General features: G+C 38.7%; 1 protein-coding gene across 4 annotated transcripts in view; it reads right to left on the bottom strand.

The window, feature by feature from the left end:
• The window catches only part of LOC131942048 (tyrosine-protein phosphatase non-receptor type 4), a 172178-nt gene that overhangs the window by 103320 nt on the left and 53283 nt on the right, over positions 1–15575 (bottom strand). For 2 of the 4 annotated variants that reach the window (XM_059301720.1, XM_059301722.1), the window contains exons 10-12: positions 6138–6198; positions 5717–5764; positions 1845–2005 (exon numbers count right to left, since the gene is read on the bottom strand). In XM_059301720.1, the coding sequence (XP_059157703.1) occupies positions 1845–2005; positions 5717–5764; positions 6138–6198 (270 nt within the window). The remainder of the gene's footprint in view (positions 1–1844; positions 2006–5716; positions 5765–6137; positions 6199–15575) is intronic. The other 2 variants (XM_059301723.1, XM_059301721.1) reach the window with 2 other exon arrangements.

Raw genomic sequence — 15575 nt, 5'->3', positions numbered from 1 at the left:
TTTTGATATGAGCAAGATCTAAATATTTGAGAGGTAGGTTAGCAGTTATCCTTCTTTTGATATGAGCAAGATCTAAATATTTGAGAGGCAGGTTAGCAGTTATCCTTTGTTTAATATGAGTGAGATCTAAATATTAAAGAAAACTGCTTTAGGCACGATCCTAGTATTACATTAGAAATTTTTTCAGATCTATCACATGTCACAATGCCCGAGATGTTCAAATGATGTCTTGTTGACTAAGGCTAGTAATGGTCAAAGACGCATTTAGTCTTGCAAAACAGTTTCCTGCTAAAAATTACTGTCTGTTGGATAAAGACGACTGCATTCAAACTTTAAAAAAGTTTACCAATCTGATTTTCTATAATGATTCTATTAAGTTTTTTCAATGTCAGCTAAGAAAACGAAAGTAGCGGCATATAAATGACGTCAAGCCCATGTTGGTTACTAGCCAAGCCTTCAGTGGGCATTGTACCATCTACACATGCATGAACAGCGTTAAGGGCCATAAGCGGTAAAAATGCTCAGCAGTCTTGCAAATTAAAACAATTCTCAAATTTAAAACTGTCTTTTTTTTAAAAAACTGCAAACCCAGCAATTTTAAAACTCAAATTTGCAAATCCAGAAAGTGAAAAAATCCGGAAATCTTTTACTAACTCAGGTAGAGTCAGTTGGCTAGTTTTTGTAACAGAAAAGGTTCTAGAAATCTTCTTTGTTCAAATTTTCACAATTTAGGTGAAATGCCAGATAATTTAGCATTCATTTTAAAACTTCAAAAAAAAACAACAAAAAAACAACCCATTTCTAGAGTATTTTCAGTAACAAAAACTCGCCAACTGACTCTATTAGGGTTAGAAGCATCAATAATTATATGATCAATACATATGTTAGTTTCCAGCCTTGGGACCTCCATAAAAGGTTTTTTTTTTTCAAGATGGCACCATTGCCATGGCAACCATACTTTCAGAAGAGTCCCTGCCGCATGCAAATATTTTCTTTTAAGTAACCTGACATAGATACACACACATAAATAAAAAAGGGTTATTAAACAAGAAGTTGTTTCTTTTCCAGCGCTTACCCCCTTAAGATGGATTGGGGGGGGGGGGGGGGGGTGTATAGTCTATCATATTCAATAAGAAATAGACAGATAACCAACCATCTATGCAACCCCAATCCTAACCAGATAACCATTGATACAAACACAACCCAAACCAGCTAACCATTGACCACAAGCCATTCTTTAAAGAGATCAAGGATTATGTGTGCCAGCCACCAGACAGGTTGGTTATTTTAGATTAGCTATGGAACACACACAAAAAGTGGCAACACTTAAAAACAGCCATATGTCAGCCTAGAGGAAAAAAACAAAAGTAGTGATCAATAGAGCACCAGACAAAAACACACCATATGCTTAAAGCAAATGTCTAAGTGATGCTAAATTAACATTAGCCAAACAAGGTGATAGCATTAAGAAACTAGCACAAACATTTGGTTCAATTAAATATCACAGGTGGATCACAATAGAATGAATGGAAATATCAGCTTACCAATATTTATTTCAAAGAAAGATGAATTGGTGAATAAAAATTTAGTATAAATTCATCCGATGGAAAATAAACACAATAAAACCTTACACAAAAAAAAAGAGAAAAACATTCTCATACACACAAAAACTAACAAAACAAAATATGTGTAACTCAAAGTTATGTCAAATAACAGTAAAAAAAAAAAAAAGCAAAGAAATATTTGTAACTTAAATTAAACAGAAAAACATATTCCTAACACACAGAAAAACTAACAAAACACTAATGTAATACAAGTATTGGTTAGGGTTAGAGGGCACTTACCTATACCTAAATTTAGAGCCCATGGTAAAAAGCTTTTTTGCAGGTGGGTTTGGTTGGTGTAATCTGAAGAAGGTATGATGCTCCACACAGGACTTCCACAGATTCTTGCATGACCTGTAGCTAACCATGTTAAAACCTATTAAATTCTCCACTGGTTCATTCTGAAAATAAAAAATCATAGTGAACAAAAGTGAAATTATGCACTAAGTATAATCATGTGAAACATTGAAAAAATGCTCAAACTTTCATCAAAGCAAAATTAAATAAACCATATTTGTCTAAGGGAGTAGATTCTATGGTTCCATGTGACCTTCAATGTTAGATTCTATGGTTCCATGTGACCTTCAATGTTAGATTCTATGGTTCCATGTGACCTTCAATCTTAGATTCTATGGTTCCATGTGACCTTCAATCTTAGATTCTATGGTTCCATGTGACCTTCAATGTTAGATTCTATGGTTCCACATGACCTTCAATGTTAGATTCTATGGTTCCACACGACCTTCAATGTTAGATTCTATGGTTCCATGTGACCTTCAATGTTAGATTCTATGGTTCCATGTGACCTTCAATCTTAGATTCTATGGTTCCATGTGACCTTCAATCTTAGATTCTATGGTTCCATGTGACCTTCAATGTTAGATTCTATGGTTCCATGTGACCTTCAATGTTAGATTCTATGGTTCCACACGACCTTCAATCTTAGATTCTATGGTTCCATGTGACCTTCAATGTTAGATTCTATGGTTCCATGTGACCTTCAATGTTAGATTCTATGGTTCCATGTGACCTTCAATGTTAGATTCTATGGTTCCATGTGACCTTCAATGTTAGATTCTATGGTTCCACACGACCTTCAATGTTAGATTCTATGGTTCCATGTGACCTTCAATGTTAGATTCTATGGTTCCATGTGACCTTCAATGTTAGATTCTATGGTTCCATGTGACCTTCAATCTTAAATTCTATGGTTCCATGTGACCTTCAATGATAGATTCTATGGTTCCATGTGACCTTCAATGTTAGATTCTATGGTTCCATGTGACCTTCAATGTTAGATTCTATGGTTTCATGTGACCTTCAATGTTAGATTCTATGGTTCCATGTGACCTTCAATGTTAGATTCTATGGTTCCATGTGTCCTTCAATGTTAGATTCTATGGTTCCATGTGACCTTCAATGTTAGATTCTATGGTTCCATGTGACCTTCAATCTTAGATTCTATGGTTCCATGTGACCTTCAATCTTAGATTCTATGGTTCCATGTGACCTTCAATGTTAGATTCTATGGTTCCATGTGACCTTCAATGTTAGATTCTATGGTTCCACATGACCTTCAATGTTAGATTCTATGGTTCCACATGACCTTCAATGTTAGATTCTATGGTTCCATGTGACCTTCGATTTGAGATTCTATGGTTCCATGTGACCTTCAATGTTAGATTCTATGGTTCCATGTGACCTTCAATGTTAGATTCTATGGTTCCATGTGACCTTCAATGTTAGATTCTATGGTTCCATGTGACCTTCAATGTTAGATTCTATGGTTCCACACGACCTTCAATCTTAGATTCTATGGTTCCATGTGACCTTCAATGTTAGATTCTATGGTTCCATGTGACCTTCAATGTTAGATTCTATGGTTCCATGTGACCTTCAATGTTAGATTCTATGGTTCCATGTGACCTTCAATGTTAGATTCTATGGTTCCACACGACCTTCAATGTTAGATTCTATGGTTCCATGTGACCTTCAATGTTAGATTCTATGGTTCCATGTGACCTTCAATGTTAGATTCTATGGTTCCATGTGACCTTCAATCTTATATTCTATGGTTCCATGTGACCTTCAATGATAGATTCTATGGTTCCATGTGACCTTCAATGTTAGATTCTATGGTTCCATGTGACCTTCAATGTTAGATTCTATGGTTCCATGTGACCTTCAATGTTAGATTCTATGGTTTCATGTGACCTTCAATGTTAGATTCTATGGTTCCATGTGACCTTCAATGTTAGATTCTATGGTTCCATGTGACCTTCAATGTTAGATTCTATGGTTCCATGTGACCTTCAATGTTAGATTCTATGGTTCCATGTGACCTTCAATGTTAGATTCTATGGTTCCATGTGTCCTTCAATGTTAGATTCTATGGTTCCACACGACCTTCAATGTTAGATTCTATGGTTCTATGTGACCTTCAATGTTAGATTCTATGGTTCCACACGACCTTCAATGTTAGATTCTATGGTTCCACACGACCTTCAATGTTAGATTCTATGGTTCCATGTGACCTTCAATGTTAGATTCTATGGTTCCATGTGACCTTCAATCTTATATTCTATGGTTCAATGTGTCCTTCAATGTTAGATTCTATGGTTTCATGTGACCTTCAATGTTAGATTCTATGGTTCCATGTGACCTTCAATGTTAGATTCTATGGTTTCATGTGACCTTCAATGTTAGATTCTATGGTTCCATGTGACCTTCAATGTTAGATTCTATGGTTTCATGTGACCTTCAATGTTAGATTCTATGGTTCCATGTGACCTTCAATGTTAGATTCTATGGTTCCATGTGACCTTCAATGTTAGATTCTATGGTTTCATGTGACCTTCAATCTTATATTCTATGGTTCCATGTGACCTTCAATGTTAGATTCTATGGTTCCATGTGACCTTCAATGTTAGATTATATGGTTCCATGTGACCTTCAATGTTAGATTCTATGGTTCCATGTGACCTTCAATGTTAGATTCTATGGTTCCATGTGACCTTCAATGTTAGATTCTATGGTTCCATGTGACCTTCAATGTTAGATTCTATGGTTTCATGTGACCTTCAATGTTAGATTCTATGGTTCCATGTGACCTTCAATGTTAGATTCTATGGTTCCATGTGACCTTCAATGTTAGATTCTATGGTTCCACATGACCTTCAATGTTAGATTCTATGGTTCCATGTGACCTTCAATGTTAGATTCTATGGTTCCACACGACCTTCAATGTTAGATTCTATGGTTCCACATGACCTTCAATGTTAGATTCTATGGTTCCACACGACCTTCAATGTTAGATTCTATGGTTTCATGTGACCTTCAATGTTAGATTCTATGGTTCCATGTGACCTTTATAGTTTCATTGTTCTGCTAGACATCCCTTACAAGAGTAAAGGTAAAGACACTATAACATTCTTACACATATTCTTACATAAATATATAATTTGTGTAGATTTTAATTGTATCATTGGGTTTGAATGAAAGTATGTCTGCGGGTATTCTATATAGGGGGTCAGAGGAACTACTTCATTCAGTAATCAAACTGCATCATGTGTTTACGCTTACGCCTTGGCTGTTCAGTAACCCTCTAACACCCAGCCTCTCTCATAAGCACATTAATTTAAATAACACCATGGAATACCAATGGCAATGACAGTTAAACAGGCGTACTACTGCCTATATTCCTTTCAAAGAGCACCTACAGGCTACATAAGCTAAAGCTAATCCACTCTGCACCTGCAGAAGTTATATATTGTACATGAAATTAATGAAGTACAAAACCATATGTGAGAGATGAAATTAATGATGTACAAAACCATATGTGAGAGATGAAATTAATGATGTACAAAACCATATGTGGGAGATGAAATTAATGATGTACAAAACCATATGTGGGAGATGAAATTAATGATGCACAAAACCATAAACTGCAGATAATATTGCTGTATAAACTATGAGGGAAACAAAATGAATATCTTAGTTAACCAGACTTATAAACACAGTTGAGATCTTTTGCCCTAGTAACTCCCTACTTTCATGGTATGGGTTGAACCAATGAAATCAATTGAAAATGTCTTCTAAATAAAAATGATTACTTGAGATGTCTCTCCCTTGTCATCATTAGCCTCTATGCTATCTGCTACCTGAAATAGGTTTAGGGTTAGGTTTAGGTTTAGGGTTAGGTTTAGGGTTAGGTTTAGGGTTAGGTTTAGGGTTAGGTTTAGGGTTAGGTTTAGGTTTAGGGTTAAGACAGGGATAAAACCCTAACCAAAATATATTCCATGTCTTTTAAAATGACCTACAATTGTTTTCATTTCCACAATAATTGTCAGAATAATTTTTTACAATTAGAAAATAAACAGAAATGAGCAAGAATTAAAATAATGTGAAGTTCTTCAGTAAATAACTTGAAACAATTGGAATGGGCAAATCAAGAATGAAATAATTAATTCTTCTTAAAAGTCAAAGAATAAAATGCAATCATTTTTAGATAAGCAAATATTTAAATAAACTTACCTCTCGGCGCAACTGAATGAAAAACTGTTTCCGCTTGAATGAAATTTTTACTATTTTTGCCCTGAATTATAAAATAAAAGGATTGTTAAAATTGTGTTCACTTATGAGAATGAATAAATATGCATTATAATGTTACAGAAATGATTGGTGTCTAAATATGTATAACTATATATATATATATATATATATATATATATATATATATATATATATATACACGCATACATATATACTCATATATATCTAAGAGTTGGACAAATGTGGTTCTAGCCGGCCAGATCAGAAAATATCTTGGGATGATTTGTCAATTAGCAATTAAACCAAAATAATGATTTATCTTACTAAATTAAAAAATCACCCAAATTAGTTAATTGTTGTACATTAGCAATTTCTTAGATAGCAAGTCAATGAATGAGAAGACATGACGGTTTATTGAAATGGTAAATAGTGATTTTTTTATAGCGCCTAATGGGAGCAGATTTCTGTGCAGAATGGACAACTCTCATCGTGTTCTGTTACAACATTACAATTCACGCAAGGATGTTTTGATTTTTGGTTGTCAGTGGGCTCTGTCTCTTATTTATTATGGCCCGTTGAGGGAGAAATACAACGAGCACTAGGTTGATAGTGTTGTCTTTTTCTATAACCAAAACCAAACCAAAATCACCATGTCAACTTCAAATTTGACCAGAAATGAAAAATATCATTGAAAATGGATTTTTTCCCAGAATCAGCATTTTAAACGGCTTTAACCTTGATCTAAACGTAGTTACTGCACATTGATACTAAATATAGTCATGGTCATACCCCTAAACCTTAGACCTAAGCTCGAACTTGACAAAAGTCGCATTTAGAGTTTCTTTCAGGCGACTCTACAAAATTTTCAAGTACCCCTCCCCCACCAACACTGGTTGCATTTCTAGATCAGTCAGACTAAAGGTAGACCCTACTTCTATGATCCACTCCTGTATCCTACTATTGGCTGCTACTATATATTGATCTTTTTTTTTGGAGGGGGGGGGGGGGGGGGGTGGGTAGATGGGGAGCTTACACTAAAAAGTATATATTTTCTGTATAAATTGCAATTCATTAGAGATGCAGACCATTTTTAATATTAGAAAAATAAATTAGATGATGTTAGTGTCTGTATTATCAAGTATTGATGATGTAACTAGTGTGTATTTTTTTTCAGCATTACCTTTTAATTCTATGTTTACTCTAGAATCAATGACGTAATTTTTTTTTGGTACTTTTCCGGCTTTAGAATATATTTTGTATTTGTTCCATTTGATGTCAGAGTTGTGGAAAGTTTTGTTTTCCGTTTGAGTGTGAAAGTTTTTATTTTGCTTGTTTTTTCTCTAGAGTGTTCCTGATATAGTGACACACAGAGTGTGTTATAAATAAGGAAAAAACAAAGATGATGAGGACCAAAACTAATAAAAAAACAAAACAGGAAAAAGGGTTTTTTGCAGTCAGTAAACTTTCAATAAGTTCTATCACAGACATTACAGAGTCAATCATGATAGAAATCAGTTGCAGGTTTGCGTTCAAGACCCTTATTTTCTGTAAGAGTGCTGTGTATGTTTCGTTGGTTCAAGACCCTTAACTTCTGTAAGAGTGCTGTGTATGTTTCCTTGGTTCAAGCTTCTGTAAGAGTGCTGTGTATGTTTCCTTGCTTCAAGACCCTTAGCTTCTGTAAGAGTGCTGTGTATGTTTCCTTGGTTCAAGCTTCTGTAAGAGTGCTGTGTATGTTTCCTTGGTTCAAGTCCCTTAACTTCTGTAAGAGTGCTGTGTATGTTTCCTTGGTTCAAGCTTCTGTAAGAGTGCTGTGTATGTTTCTTTGGTTCAAGCTTCTGTAAGAGTGCTGTGTATGTTTCCTTGGTTCAAGCTTCTGTAAGAGTGCTGTGTATGTTTCCTTGGTTCAAGTCCCTTAACTTCTGTAAGAGTGCTGTGTATGTTTCCTTGGTTCAAGCTTCTGTAAGAGTGCTGTGTATGTTTCCTTGGTTCAAGCTTCTGTAAGAGTGCTGTGTATGTTTCCTTGGTTCAAGATCCTTAACTTCTGTAAGAGTGCTGTGTATGTTTCCTTGGTTCAAGCTTCTGCAAGAGTGATGTGTATGTTTCCTTGGTTCAAGACCGTTAGCTTCTGTAAGAGTGATGTGTATGTTTCCTTGGTTCTAACTTCTGTAAGAGTACTGTGTATGTTTCCTTGGTTCAAGATCCTTAGTTTCTGTAAGAGTGCTGTGTATGTTTCCTTGGTTCAAGCTTCTGTAAGAGTGCTGTGTATGTTTCCTTGGTTCAAGACCCTTAACTTCTGTAAGAGTGCTGTGTATGTTTCCTTGGTTCAAGCTTCTGTAAGAGTGCTGTGTATGTTTCCTTGGTTCAAGACCCTTAACTTCTGTAAGAGTGCTGTGTATGTTTCCTTGGTTCAAGACCCTTAACTTCTGTAAGAGTGCTGTGTATGTTTCCTTGCTTCAAGACCCTTAACTTCTGTAAGAGTGCTGTGTATGTTTCCTTGGTTAAAGTCCCTTAACTTCTGTAAGAGTGCTGTGTATGTTTCCTTGGTTCAAGACCCTTAGCTTCTGTAAGAGTGCTGTGTATGTTTCCTTGGTTCAAGTCCCTTAGTTTCTGTAAGAGTGCTGTGTATGTTTCCTTGGTTCAAGACCCTTAGTTTCTGTAAGAGTGCTGTGTATGTTTCCTTGGTTCAAGCTTCTGTAAGAGTGCTGTGTATGTTTCCTTGGTTCAAGACCCTTAGTTTCTGTAAGAGTGCTGTGTATGTTTCCTTGCTTCAAGACCGTTAGCTTCTGTGAGAGTGCTGTGTATGTTTCCTTGGTTCAAGACCGTTAGCTTCTGTAAGAGTGCTGTTTATGTTTCCTTGCTTCAAGACCGTTAGCTTCTGTAAGAGTGCTGTGTATGTTTCCTTGGTTCAAGACCCTTGGCTTCTGTGAGAATGCTGTGTATGTTTCCTTGCTTCAAGACCGTTAGTTTCTGTAAGAGTGCTGTGTATGTTTCCTTGGTTCAAGACCCTTAGCTTCTGTAAGAGTGCTGTGTATGTTTCCTTGGTTCAAGACCCTTAGCTTCTGTAAGAGTGCTGTGTATGTTTCCTTGGTTCAAGCTTCTGTAAGAGTGATGTGTATGTTTCCTTGGTTCAAGCTTCTGTAAGAGTGCTGTGTATGTTTCCTTGCTTCAAGACCGTTAGCTTCTGTAAGAGTGCTGTGTATGTTTCCTTGGTTCAAGACCCTTAGCTTCTGTAAGAGTGCTGTGTATGTTTCCTTGGTTCAAGCTTCTGTAAGAGTGATGTGTATGTTTCCTTGGTTCAAGCTTCTGTAAGAGTGCTGTGTATGTTTCCTTGGTTCAAGATCCTTAGTTTCTGTAAGAGTGCTGTGTATGTTTCCTTGGTTCAAGACCGTTAGCTTCTGTAAGAGTGATGTGTATGTTTCCTTGGTTCAAACTTCTGTAAGAGTGCTGTGTATGTTTCCTTGGTTCAAGATCCTTAGTTTCTGTAAGAGTGCTGTGTATGTTTCCTTGGTTCAAGCTTCTGTAAGAGTGCTGTGTATGTTTCCTTGGTTCAAGACCCTTAACTTCTGTAAGAGTGCTGTGTATGTTTCCTTGCTTCAAGACCCTTAACTTCTGTAAGAGTGCTGTGTATGTTTCCTTGGTTAAAGTCCCTTAACTTCTGTAAGAGTGCTGTGTATGTTTCCTTGGTTCAAGACCCTTAGCTTCTGTAAGAGTGCTGTGTATGTTTCCTTGGTTCAAGTCCCTTAGTTTCTGTAAGAGTGCTGTGTATGTTTCCTTGGTTCAAGACCCTTAGTTTCTGTAAGAGTGCTGTGTATGTTTCCTTGGTTCAAGCTTCTGTAAGAGTGCTGTGTATGTTTCCTTGGTTCAAGACCCTTAGTTTCTGTAAGAGTGCTGTGTATGTTTCCTTGCTTCAAGACCGTTAGCTTCTGTAAGAGTGCTGTGTATGTTTCCTTGGTTCAAGATCCTTAGTTTCTGTAAGAGTGCTGTGTATGTTTCCTTGGTTCAAGTCCCTTAACTTCTGTAAGAGTGCTGTGTATGTTTCCTTGGTTCAAGACCCTTAGCTTCTGTAAGAGTGCTGTGTATGTTTCCTTGCTTCAAGACCGTTAGCTTCTGTAAGAGTGCTGTGTATGTTTCCTTGGTTCAAGACCCTTAGCTTCTGTGAGAATGCTGTGTATGTTTCCTTGCTTCAAGACCGTTAGTTTCTGTAAGAGTGCTGTGTATGTTTCCTTGGTTCAAGACCCTTAGCTTCTGTAAGAGTGCTGTGTATGTTTCCTTGGTTCAAGCTTCTGTAAGAGTGCTGTGTATGTTTCCTTGGTTCAAGCTTCTGTAAGAGTGCTGTGTATGTTTCCTTGGTTCAAGACCCTTAGCTTCTGTAAGAGTGCTGTGTATGTTTCCTTGGTTCAAGACCCTTAGCTTCTGTAAGAGTGCTGTGTATGTTTCCTTGCTTCAAGACCCTTAACTTCTGTAAGAGTGCTGTGTATGTTTCCTTGGTTCAAGACCGTTAGTTTCTGTAAGAGTGCTGTGTATGTTTCCTTGGTTCAAGCTTCTGTAAGAGTGCTGTGTATGTTTCCTTGCTTCAAGCTTCTGTAAGAGTGCTGTGTATGTTTCCTTGGTTCAAGCTTCTGTAAGAGTGCTGTGTATGTTTCCTTGGTTCAAGCTTCTGTAAGAGTGCTGTGTATGTTTCCTTGCTTCAAGCTTCTGTAAGAGTGCTGTGTATGTTTCCTTGGTTCAAGCTTCTGTAAGAGTGCTGTGTATGTTTCCTTGGTTCAAGCTTCTGTAAGAGTGCTGTGTATGTTTCCTTGCTTCAAGCTTCTGTAAGAGTGCTGTGTATGTTTCCTTGGTTCAAGCTTCTGTAAGAGTGCTGTGTATGTTTCCTTGGTTCAAGCTTCTGTAAGAGTGCTGTGTATGTTTCCTTGGTTCAAGCTTCTGTAAGAGTGCTGTGTATGTTTCCTTGGTTCAAGCTTCTGTAAGAGTGCTGTGTATATTTCCTTGGTTCAAGCTTCTGTAAGAGTGCTGTGTATGTTTCCTTGGTTCAAGACCCTTAGCTTCTGTAAGAGTGCTGTGTATGTTTCCTTGTTTCAAGACCCTTAACTTCTGTAAGAGTGCTGTGTATGTTTCCTTGGTTCAAGCTTCTGTAAGAGTGCTGTGTATGTTTCCTTGGTTCAAGCTTCTGTAAGAGTGCTGTGTATGTTTCCTTGGTTCAAGCTTCTGTAAGAGTGCTGTGTATGTTTCCTTGGTTCAAGCTTCTGTAAGAGTGCTGTGTATGTTTCCTTGGTTCAAGCTTCTGTAAGAGTGCTGTGTATGTTTCCTTGGTTCAAGCTTCTGTAAGAGTGCTGTGAATGTTTCCTTGGTTCAAGCTTCTGTAAGAGTGCTGTGTATGTTTCCTTGCTTCAAGCTTCTGTAAGAGTGCTGTGTATGTTTCCTTGGTTCAAGACCCTTAGTTTCTGTAAGAGTGCTGTGTATGTTTCCTTGCTTCAAGACTGTTAGCTTCTGTAAGAGTGCTGTGTATGTTTCCTTGCTTCAAGATCCTTAGTTTCTGTAAGAGTGCTGTGTATGTTTCCTTGGTTCAAGACCCTTAGTTTCTGTAAGAGTGCTGTGTATGTTTCCTTGCTTCAAGACTGTTAGCTTCTGTAAGAGTGCTGTGTATGTTTCCTTGCTTCAAGATCCTTAGTTTCTGTAAGAGTGCTGTGTATGTTTCCTTGGTTCAAGACCCTTAGTTTCTGTAAGAGTGCTGTGTATGTTTCCTTGGTTCAAGCTTCTGTAAGAGTGCTGTGTATGTTTCCTTGGTTCAAGCTTCTGTAAGAGTGCTGTGTATGTTTCCTTGCTTCAAGCTTCTGTAAGAGTGCTGTGTATGTTTCCTTGCTTCAAGCTTCTGTAAGAGTGCTGTGTATATTTCCTTGGTTCAAGCTTCTGTAAGAGTGCTGTGTATGTTTCCTTGGTTCAAGCTTCTGTAAGAGTGCTGTGTATGTTTCCTTGGTTCAAGCTTCTGTAAGACTGCTGTGTATGTTTCCTTGGTTCAAGCTTCTGTAAGAGTGCTGTGTATGTTTCCTTGGTTCAAGATCCTTAGTTTCTGTAAGAGTGCTGTGTATGTTTCCTTGGTTCAAGACCGTTAGCTTCTGTAAGAGTGATGTGTATGTTTCCTTGGTTCAAACTTCTGTAAGAGTGCTGTGTATGTTTCCTTGGTTCAAGATCCTTAGTTTCTGTAAGAGTGCTGTGTATGTTTCCTTGGTTCAAGCTTCTGTAAGAGTGCTGTGTATGTTTCCTTGGTTCAAGACCCTTAGCTTTTGTAAGAGTGATGTGTATGTTTCCTTGGTTCAAGACCCTTAGTTTCTGTAAGAGTGCTGTGTATGTTTCCTTGCTTCAAGACCGTTAGCTTCTGTAAGAGTGCTGTGTATGTTTCCTTGGTTCAAGATCCTTAGTTTCTGTAAGAGTGCTGTGTATGTTTCCTTGGTTCAAGTCCCTTAGTTTCTGTAAGAGTGATGTGTATGTTTCCTTGGTTCAAGCTTCTGTAAGAGTGCTGTGTATGTTTCCTTGGTTCAAGCTTCTGTAAGAGTGCTGTGTATGTTTCCTTGGTTCAAGCTTCTGTAAGAGTGCTGTGTATGTTTCCTTGGTTCAAGCTTCTGTAAGAGTGCTGTGTATGTTTCCTTGGTTCAAGCTTCTGTAAGAGTGCTGTGTATGTTTCCTTGGTTCAAGCTTCTGTAAGAGTGCTGTGTATGTTTCCTTGGTTCAAGCTTCTGTAAGAGTGCTGTGTATGTTTCCTTGGTTCAAGACCCTTAGCTTCTGTAAGAGTGGATGATGAGTTTCTTAATCTTTTCTCTAGAAAGCTTCACACAGTTGATAGGGGAGGTCTACATTAGCTTGGTCCATGGTGATGGGTTTAGAGGTACTGGTCTATTTAGGACTTCCTTAAAGTGTTCAACCCATCTGTCCATCAGTTGGTCCATGCTTTTGGTGGTATTTCCTGGTTCTCCCTGACAGGTCTTCCAGTTAGCTGTCATAGAGCTGTTGCATGTTCCAGCTACCAGACACTCTATTACAGCTGTTGCATGTTCCAACTACCAGACACTCTATTAGAGCTGTTGCATGTTCCAGCTACCAGACACTCTATTAGAGCTGTTGCATGTTCCAGTTACCAGACACTCTATTAGAGCTGTTGCATGTTCCAGCTACCAGACACTCTATTAGAGCTGTTACATGTTCCAGCTACCAGACACTCTATTAGAGCTGTTGCATGTTCCAGTTACCAGACACTCTATTAGAGCTGTTGCATGTTCCAACTACCAGACATTCTATAACAGCTGTTGCATGTTCCAGCTACCAGACACTCTATTAGAGCTGTTGCATGTTCCAGCTACCAGACACTCTATTAGAGCTGTTACATGTTCCAGCTACCAGACACTCTATTAGAGCTGTTGCATGTTCCAGTTACCAGACACTCTATTAGAGCTGTTGCATGTTCCAGCTACCAGACACTCTATTAGAGCTGTTGCATGTTCCAACTACCAGACACTCTATTAGAGCTGTTGCATGTTCCAGCTACCAGACACTCTATTAGAGCTGTTGCATGTTCCAGCTACCAGAGACTCTATTAGAGCTGTTGCATGTTCCAGCTACCAGACACTCTATTAGAGCTGTTGCATGTTCCAGCTACCAGATACTCTATTAGAGCTGTTGCATGTTCCAACTACCAGACACTCTGAGCTGTTGCATGTTCCAGCTACCAGAGACTCTATTAGAGCTGTTGCATGTTCCAGCTACCAGACACTCTATTAGAGCTGTTGCATGTTCCAGCTACCAGATACTCTATTAGAGCTGTTGCATGTTCCAACTACCAGACATTCTATAACAGCTGTTGCATGTTCCAGCTACCAGACACTCTATTAGAGCTGTTGCATGTTCCAGCTACCAGACACTCTATTAGAGCTGTTGCATGTTCCAGCTACCAGACACTCTATTAGAGCTGTTACATGTTCCAGCTACCAGACACTCTATTAGAGCTGTTGCATGTTCCAGTTACCAGACACTCTATTAGAGCTGTTGCATGTTCCAGCTACCAGACACTCTATTAGAGCTGTTGCATGTTCCAACTACCAGACACTCTATTAGAGCTGTTGCATGTTCCAGCTACCAGACACTCTATTAGAGCTGTTGCATGTTCCAGCTACCAGACACTCTATTAGAGCTGTTGCATGTTCCAGCTACCAGACACTCTATTAGAGCTGTTGCATGTTCCAACTACCAGACACTCTATTAGAGCTGTTGCATGTTCCAGCTACCAGACACTCTATTAGAGCTGTTGCATGTTCCAGCTACCAGACACTCTATTAGAGCTGTTGCATGTTCCAACTACCAGACACTCTATTAGAGCTGTTGCATGTTCCAGCTACCAGACACTCTATTAGAGCTGTTGCATGTTCCAGCTACCAGACACTCTATTAGAGCTGTTGCATGTTCCAGCTACCAGACACTCTATTAGAGCTGTTGCATGTTCCAACTACCAGACACTCTATTACAGCTGTTGCATGTTCCAACTACCAGACACTCTATTAGAGCTGTTGCATGTTCCAGCTACCAGACACTCTGAGCGGTTGCATGTTCCAGCTACCAGACACTCTATTAGAGCTGTTGCATGTTCCAACTACCAGACACTCTGAGCTGTTGCATGTTCCAGCTACCAGACACTCTATTAGAGCTGTTGCATGTTCCAGCTACCAGACACTCTATTAGAGCTGTTGCATGTTCCAGCTACCAGACACTCTATTAGAGCTGTTGCATGTTCCAACTACCAGACACTCTGAGCTGTTGCATGTTCCAGCTACCAGACACTCTATTAGAGCTGTTGCATGTTCCAGCTACCAGACACTCTATTAGAGCTGTTGCATGTTCCAACTACCAGACACTCTATTAGAGCTGTTGCATGTTCCAGCTACCAGACACTCTATTAGAGCTGTTGCATGTTCCAACTACCAGAGACTCTGAGCTGTTGCATGTTCCAGCTACCAGACACTCTATTAGAGCTGTTGCATGTTCCAGCTACCAGACACTCTATTAGAGCTGTTGCATGTTCCAGCTACCAGACATTCTATTAGAGCTGTTGCATGTTCCAGCTACCAGACACTCTATTAGAGCTGTTGCATGTTCCAGCTACCAGAGACTCTATTAGAGCTGTTGCATGTTCCAGCTACCAGACACTCTGAGCTGTTGCATGTTCCAGCTACCAGACATTCTATTAGAGCTGTTGCATGTTCCAGCTACCAGATACTCTATTAGAGCTGTTACATGTTCCAGCTACCAGACACTCTATTAGAGCTGTTGCATGTTCCAGCTACCAGACACTCTATTAGAGCTGTTGCATGTTCCAGCTACCAGACACTCTGAGCTGTTGCATGTTCCAGCTACCAGACACTCTATTAGAGCTGTTGC

Source organism: Physella acuta, unplaced genomic scaffold (genome assembly GCF_028476545.2).
Source record: "Physella acuta isolate Inbredline_101_S28 unplaced genomic scaffold, ASM2847654v3 ptg000385l, whole genome shotgun sequence".
Classification (NCBI taxonomy): Eukaryota; Metazoa; Mollusca; class Gastropoda; family Physidae; genus Physella; species Physella acuta.
The sequence above is the reverse complement of the archived record's forward strand: the minus strand, read 5'-3'. Positions and strand labels throughout refer to the sequence as shown.